At 56.4% G+C, this 7,903-nt stretch overlaps 1 protein-coding gene across 2 annotated transcripts; it reads left to right on the top strand.

Annotated features, from left to right (window-relative positions):
- Window positions 1–6: 6 nt before the first annotated feature.
- Window positions 7–3,896, top strand: LOC113962545 (cyclin-dependent kinase 12-like). Of its 2 annotated transcripts, none has more exons than XM_027673311.1 (3): window positions 7–58; window positions 159–721; window positions 2,914–3,896. In XM_027673311.1, the coding sequence occupies exons 2-3, from the start codon at window positions 370–372 to the stop codon at window positions 3,600–3,602; spliced, it is 1,041 nt and encodes a 346-aa protein (XP_027529112.1). In that variant the 5' UTR covers window positions 7–58; window positions 159–369; the 3' UTR covers window positions 3,603–3,896. The 2 variants fall into 2 exon arrangements, with proteins under 2 accessions (XP_027529112.1, XP_027529111.1); XM_027673310.1 differs by having other exon boundaries at window positions 7–103; window positions 154–721.
- Window positions 3,897–7,903: the final 4,007 nt, after the last annotated feature.

Below are 7,903 nucleotides of genomic sequence, written 5' to 3'. Positions count from 1 at the left end.
TGTGGAAGGGGGATTCCTTGCTGTGGGATGTGGATCATGGCCGTGGGACGTGGGGAAGGGCTATGGGATATGTGGAAGGAGGATTCCTTGCTGTGGGATGTGTATCATGCCTGTGGGATATGGAGAAGGGTTGTTCAGTGCTGTGGGATGTGGAGAAGGGCTGTTCACTGCTGTGAGACATGGGCAAGGGGTGTCCATTTCCACGAGCAGTGCCAGGACCCCAAATCCCCCCCGGCAGTGACTCTCCCCTCTCGTCCCCTCCCGGCGTGTCCCGCAGGCCTCGGGGACATCACGCAGCAGCTGAACCAGAGCGAGCTGGCCGTGCTCCTGAACCTGCTGCAGAGCCAGACCGACCTGAGCGTGCCGCAGATGGCCCAGCTCCTGAACGTGCACTCGAACCCCGAGATGCAGCAGCAGCTGGAGGCCCTCAACCAGTCCATCACGGCGCTGACCGAGGCCACGGCGCAGCACCACGAGCCCCCGGCGGCGCCGCCCGAGGAAGCCATAGAGGAGCCCCCTCCGGAGGTGCCGGAGGAGCAGCAGACTCCGGACGCAGCCAGCGCTCAGGGAGACATGCAGAACGTGCTGGCGGTTCTGCTGAGTCAGCTCATGAAGAGCCAGGAGCCCGGGATCCCATCCCTGGAGGAGAGCAACGGGGAGAAGAGCAGCGAGCAGCGGGCGCCCCGGAAAACCCCGACGAGGCACCCGGAGGAGAGCTCAGGTAAATAAATCAAACCTCACTCACGTGTTTGAGGAATTGAAGCGTCCCAGGGAGCGGGGTAGGTCTGGTTTCCAGGAGGAATGAGAGCTTGGAGCGCTGGGAGAAGGGAGGAGGGAAGGGGATGGGTAGAATGTGCTCAGACCTCAGGTTTTGAAGTGCCCCCCTCCCTGCGGTGAGTGCTGGGCTGCTCAGGAGGTTTGAACTACAAACAGCCAAAACATGCAAATATTAGTTTAAAATCCTTTAGTGCTCCACTGTGAATGGGTTTCAGTGAAGATTAATTAAAGGTTTGGGGTTTTCCCCAAAAATGAAAGGGAAGTCTGGAGGGTCGGTTCTTCTCCACCCACCCCCAGCGAGCAGTTGGCACATCCAGGGAGGGGTTTTTTTTGCACAGGAATCTCTGTGGATTTTCCCATCTTATTGGTCGCCCCAAGTATTTTTCACCGTGCCCTTCCTGCCCTCTCGAGAATAAAAAACAAATAAATAAACACGCAGAGATGATTTTTAAAGGAACTGAAATGCTGGTGAGTGCTGAAGGGAGAGAGGGATAGTGGCAGTTGTGAAATAAAACCAGCTCAGTTTTGAAGCCCCGAAATCCAGCTTCTCATAGTGAGAGAGTTTTAAGAGCAGCAGTTGTGTCGGTGAAGTCTCGGATTTCCTTGCCAAAGGTGAGTGTCAATGATTCTCCATGTCTCTTGTTTCTGTTGATTTTCTGAATTTATTAGCCACAGCCTGTGACGACCTCACCCAGTTGTAGAAGCGCCTCCTGGGTTTGTCTCAGACTCTCCGGGGAGCCTGTTTTGGCCCGATCCCACCTCCTGCAATGTAGCTGAACGTGCTGTGTTCTCGTGCCTTCAACACCCGCCCACCACGAGCCAGTTGTGATCGTGCTTTTTATTTTTTATTTTTTTTTTTCTGTTGTTGTTGCCCTAGTCCTGGAAGATAACTAGGTTACTGTAGAGCAGATGGAATTCCATGCCGTTGTTCTCTGTTGATAACTCTTTTGGAATGAATTGCTGTCCCCAAATCAGCTTGGCTTTACAAATTTACCTGAAGATTGTTTTTTTTTTTCTTTTGTTTTGGTTTTTTGTTTTTTTTTCCTCCTGGATTTCAATACAATCTAGTTTTCAAAGTGGACTGATGGATACGGGTGGAGGGGTGGTCCTGGAAGACTACTGGTTTTCACAATAAAGTTTGACCTTTTTAATAACCAGTTTTGCCAGTGATTTGAGGATGTGATTCCAACAAGGTGTCCGTGGCCTCTGTAATTCCTTCACCTGTGGGTGAGGGGCAGGAGGCAGCTCAGGTGTGTTGCTCCAGGGAGGAGTCAGGGCTGGTTTTGGGAGCGGAGCAGGTCGTGTCCCTCGGGAAGCCACGTCCTCCCCTCCGTGGTGTCACCTGTGGTGTCACCCACACGTGTGGCACTGCCTCAGGGGAGGGTCAGGGCTCTGCTCCCCTCTCCCACCTCCCAGACAGGCCCATTTGTGCTCCCTCTGCCTCAGGGGCTGTGCCAGAGCAGTGAGAGCTGGGGGGGACCGGGGCCTGATGGAGCTTTGTTCTTGTCAGGAGGGGCTTGAAACAAATCCTAATTGGAAACAAATCCTGATTTTTGGGGGGAAATAAAGGAGAGAGGGGCAGGGGGGGAGGAAGCAAAAGGTTTTCCTTAGGCTCAGGCCACTCTGTGCAGATATTTGGGGGGTGAGGTTGTTTTGGACTCTTGTGTTGGAAAGGTCGGGAAGCAGGGCTGGGGCTGGTGGGAGGGGGCAGGAACGGGTGTCCTGCTCCCCGTGGGATGCTGTGGGAGCAGTGAGGAGCTGGGCTCTGTGTGGTTGGGCTTGGCTTTGTGTCTGTCTGATCCAGCACATCCTGGCCACACTCCGGTGGCTCCGCGTCCCTCCGGCTTTGGGGAGCGCGGGGCTGGCGTGTGGCTCCACGTGTGGCTCCATATCCACCTTTTTATCCAGGAGTGGGAATTCCCTCCCTGGTGCCCGGGTGTTTTAGGACAGCTGTTACCATGAGGCCTTTTGGGTGAACACATTGCCCTGATCTCCCACCGAGGAGCCTTAAAACTCTCCCTCCGCCTCTTCCCGGCGCGGGTGGCCCGGCAGGGATCGGTTTGGTTTGCTTGTGAAATGTCTTTGTGTGCGTGTGTGTGTTTGAAACGGTGTTTAAAAGGAGTCACCCTTCCACAGCGTGTCCTCCTGGCATTGTCCCTCCAGAGAAGAGACCCCCCGAGCCCCCCGGACCGCCGCCGCCTCCTCCCGTGCCCGAAGGGGATCTCTCCGGAGCAGCCCAGGAGTTGAATCCGGCCGTGACGGCTGCGCTGCTCCAGCTCCTTTCCCAGCAGGACACGGAGCTGCCCGGCCATGCCACAGCCACGCAGGAGCCCCCGGCCCCGAGGGACTACGGCCGCTCCCACCCCACCAGGACTTACAGCGCCGACGGCTCCGAGGGGGGATTCGGTGCCGAGGAGCTGAACTCGGGCCAGACGCTTCTAGAACCTTCTGCCCAACCCCTGGGGAAAAGCAGGACCTTCTTGGGCTCCGTGAGCCACCTCGGGGAGACCAGCAACTACCAGGGCACGGGATCGGTGCAGTTCCCAGGGGACCAGGACCTGCGTTTCGCCAGAGTCCCCGTCGGCCTCCACGCGCTCGGGCAATCCTTCGGCAAATCCGAGGGGAGCAACAACGCCCTGGGACACCCCGAGGCCAAAATCCAGAGCTACGGCGAGTTGGGGCCGGGAACGGCCGGTTCCAGCGGGGCAGGGACGGGTCCCAGCTGGGGAACCCCCACCCAGGCGCCGTCTTCCTACGGGAAGGTGTTCCGAGGGCCTGGCAGAGTGCCTCCGAGGGGGGGCCGGGGCCGGGGGGTTCCCTACTGAGCATTCCCGGGTTCCCCCTCCCCACCTTTGCCTCTCCTCCTTCAGCCACAGGACTCGGTTTCCTTTGGTTCTTTGGCCAGAGCAAGGTCTCTTCCCGCATTTCAGCTGCTGCAGAGCCCCCCCCCCCCCCCGTGCATCCCTCCCTCCCTCCCGCCCTCCCTCGGGATGTGCCGAAGGGTCCAGACCCTCCCGCGCTGGGTTAGTGACAAAAACAGTCCCAGACTGAGCCAGGGGAGGAAGGATGGGAGGGGGATTGATGGAAAAATAGGAATGAGAGGAAGAAGGAACTAAAATTAAAAAAAAAAAAAAGGCTGTTTCCCGGTGGTCGGGGAGGGCTGGGAGGGGAGGCTGCTTCCCAAAGCGATGATTTTTTTGTTTGTTTGTTTATTTTCACGATTTCCTTAAGAAAAAAAAAAAGGAAAAAAACCACAAATTAAAAGGGGAATATTTTGATGCAGAGGCACCTGGAGGGGTTATCCCAGCGGTGGGGGCCCGGGATGTGATGCTGGTTGTGCTTAATTTATCCAATATTGTTTTCTTTCCAAAAGGCCTCTGGTTTTCCCTCTGCTCCGGGCCAGATCCTGCCCCCTATGACAGCAGCCTTAGTACACTGATTTTTTGGGAAGGATCTCTGGGGGTTGGATCCCTCCTGCTGAACTTTGCAGTGGGAATTGTCTTATTTTTCCTTTTTTTTTATTTTTTTTTTTTATTTTTAAGAGCCGAGGCGAACACCTCCCTGAAAAAAATGGGGATTTCTGTCACTTGTAACTTCCAGAACACTGAAAGAATTTAAAAAAGGAGACAAAAATCTTAACTCCTGGTGGGATTTGCCACCAGATGGGAGTGATTTGCCCCCGGAATCCCGGGCTGGTGCTGCCCACCCTGACGAGGTCGGTCACGTCTCAGCCCTGTGAGGTTTTTTCCAGGTGTTCCTGTATCATTTCTAGCAGCATATTTTCTATTTTTGTTGTTGTCAAGGAAGTATTTACGATGAGTTTTCTCCTCCCGCAGACCCTTGCGCTGTTCATTTCAATGAGACTTTAAAAAAAGAGATGAATAAAACAAAGGTACCTATTTATCAGCTTTTTTTTTATTTTTGTTTCCAAGTAGGCCTTTCCTATGGAAAACATTGAATTTTAGAGCCCACAGTTCTGGAGTGTTAAAGGAGGAGGGGGGAGGAACCCGGGGGGGGGCCTTGCTACTAACAGGATTTAATTTCTTTTTATGCAGAGAGAGAGAGAAATTTAAATAAATTGCACCTCAATAGGTGATGCTTCTCCACCTGGGGAAATCCTGCCTTACCCAGCTCTGCCGTGGGAGGAAGGAGGGGAGAGAAAAGTCAATAGAAATGGATGTATTTTGATTTTATTTGCCTGGGCTGAGGAGCTGAATTGCTGAATTCCCACTGTAAATCTGTGGGGGTTTTTTGTTGGTTTTTTGGTTGTTTTGTGGGGTTTTTTTAATTGTTAGTTTATCCTGATGTGCAGAGAGGAAAAAAACAAAAGTTCTGTGAGACACACAGTGCACTGAACCCACCGGGCACCTCTCAAGGGGGGGAATTTCCCTGTTTTCCCCTTCCCTGGCTCCTGCCAGCTCTTGGTGCCGGGGAGCTGCTGCTGCTGCTTTTGTTGTTCCTTCCCAATCCCATCCAATTTGGAAGGAAAAGTCGTGTTCCTGTGCCCGAACCCTCTTGGGGAGACGAGGCCTATTTATTGTCTTTCCAAATTGGCACTTTCCCAGGAAAAGCTGCCGGGAATGAGCCCTCTCCCACAGGCTCTGCCCCCTCCTCAGTGCCGGTGTCATCCCGGCCTTGGGGTCCCAGTTTAGGGGTCACTGCTCCCAGTTTAGGGGTCACTGCTCCCAGTTTAGGGGTCACTGCTCCCAGTTCAGGGTGTTTGTGTCAGTTTAGGGGTGGTTGGTCCCAGTTTGGGGTGGTTGCTCCCAGTTCAGGGTGGTCTCTCCCAGCTGGGAGAGCTGTGTCCCCCCCTCCCCATGGGCCCACTGCCCCTGCTCCCTGTTCCAGCAGGGGCTGGGAAGGGGCTGGGGGGGCTCCTCTTCCCTGTCCCACCCCCAGCCAGGGACAGACATTCCAGGTGTCTGTTCCTCTGTCCCCACGGGGCCTCTGGGCTCCTGCAGGAGGTGGTTCCACCATTCCCTTCTCCAAACCCCCTGAACCCCCCAGGAGGGACACGCAATTCCAGCTCCACTGGCCTTTCCTAACTGGTCCCAGCACGAGCCTTTCAACCCCTGCCAGGGCCACGGGAGGCTGGGGGGGCCCAGCCTGACCAGGTCATGGGGGCTGTGAGGCCACTCCTGTCCCCCCACCACCTCTTTTTCTTTTATTTTTCCCCCTATTTTTAATTTTTACCTTTTTTGTTTTTTCCCCCAAACGCTCTGCACAAAGAAGACAAAAGGATTTTCTGGTTTGGGAGGGGGATTTTTTTGCATTTAAAAGGATTTAAGCCTCGGTGCAGGTTACAGAAAGAGGGGGGGTGGGGTGGCAGCTCCTCCCTCCTTCCCCCCATCCCGGTTTTGGGGTCAATCCGACGTCTCTCCCGCTGTAGCAATTCCCAGCAGAGAAGCCTCTGGTCACACTCTGACTGTACCTCTCCCGAGTTTCCTTTGGAGACCGAGCGCGCCTTTTTTCGGTTGTACCTTTGTCTCTGTACAGATATTTTGTAATATATTAAAAATCTTTTTTCTTTTCAGTTTATAAAAATGGAGAAGTGGAGATTGGAAAATTAAATATTTCCTGTTACTGTATCTCTCCTTGGTTGCCTTTTGCTGCGTTGCTTTCCCCCCCAGTAGCCTTTGGAGTCACACGGTAACTGTTTTTTCCTTGGAAAAAAAAAAAAAAAGCCTTTTCTTCCCTGTTCCTGCCCTCCGGGGAAGGGTGGTGGGATTTGGCATCGCCAGCCCCTCTCAGCCCCCAAATTCCACTCTGCTAATTAAGATCCAAGCCCTCGTTAGCCCCGGGGCTCAGAGGGGTGTTGTGGGTGATGCCCGAGCTGGAGCAGGGGATGGTTTGGTTTGGGTGAGAGTAAAGAAGGAGGAAACCTGGAGCTGAGGGGAAGGTGGGAGAGGGAAGGACTGAGGTTAAGGTTGCCTCCCAGCCTTCTCCCGGCTCCTGGCAGCCCCTTGGGCACTGGAGAGGAGCCGGGGGTGCCTGGAGGGGATGGATTCTGCTCCATCCCTGGGCCATGAGGGCACACACATGGAGCTGTGGCCGTGTCCTCCATCCATCCCTCCCTCCCTCTCTTTCCTCTGCAGAAATCCCTCCCTGCTCTTTCTCTGTGCTGATCCCAGCCCCAGCCTGGCTCCCGGAGGGGGTTTTGCCCCAGTCCTCCTGCCCCGGGCAGGAATTTGGGATGGCAGGAGCCCCGTGGGCAGGTGCTGCTCTGTGTGTCCCCAGCATCGGCTCCTTCCTGCTCGGCCGAGGGCGGGTGGTGGGAGGGCAGAGAGAGCAGGGGGTGCTGAGGGGGTGCAGGGGGGGCCCTGGGCTCGGTCCATCCCCCCACACACCCCCGTGCCTCCCTCCCCAGCCGAGCCCAGCCCTCGCCCCCCGTTCCAGCCCCGGCTTTCTTGCTCTCCTTTCGCCTGGTTTAACATCCCCGCGCTGACACGTCTTAAAATATATCCCTGTGCAGATGGTGGGGGGGTGGCGGCGCCGGGTGCTTCCCTGCGCTGGGGGAGCGGGAGCCAGAGCCCCCCAGCACCCAGCCGGCCTCCCCTGATTTATGGAGCGGGGGCAGCTGGGCCCCGTGCACTCGGATGGATCCCTAATCCAGCCTCCCGGCCCCTGCCCGCGGCTCCCGGGCTGCTCCAGAAGGGACACGGGGCCATCCCGGGCTCCCTCCCATCCCACCTTCCCGCAGACAAAGCCCCGCGCGGCCGCGGCTCCTGCGGCATCCCGATCCAAGGGTGCCCAGGCCGTTTTATCCCGTTTAATTTATTTTGGCATTGAAGTTCCCCGGCAGCAGCTGCCGTGCCAAATGGCCCGGGGGGGGCTGCGCGGAGCCGGCGCCGTAAATCTCCGCCGTTCGGCTCTTCCCGCTTGGATTCTGCTCTCTGGAGCCGCGGCGGCTCCATCCCGGCATTCCCGGCTGCTCCAGCGCCGCGAAACTGTGGGATCTGACACAGCCCTCATTCCTCCACGACCCCGCTCTCCTCCCAGTCCCGGCGCTGGGGTTTGTGGCGGCGGCTCCATCCAGCTCCGCGTGTCCCCACGGGCAGCGGCTTCCGGAGCATCCCGGTGCTCCAGGTGTCACCCTGGGAGCTCCTGGAATGCTGATGGAGTCGGG

The sequence above is a fragment of the Neopelma chrysocephalum genome, unplaced genomic scaffold, assembly GCF_003984885.1.
Source record: "Neopelma chrysocephalum unplaced genomic scaffold, ASM398488v2 Primary Assembly neopelma1_182519, whole genome shotgun sequence".
NCBI lineage: Eukaryota > Metazoa > Chordata > Aves > Passeriformes > Pipridae > Neopelma > Neopelma chrysocephalum.
Note: the sequence above shows the minus strand (reverse complement) of the source record. Positions and strands in the feature narration are given on the sequence as shown.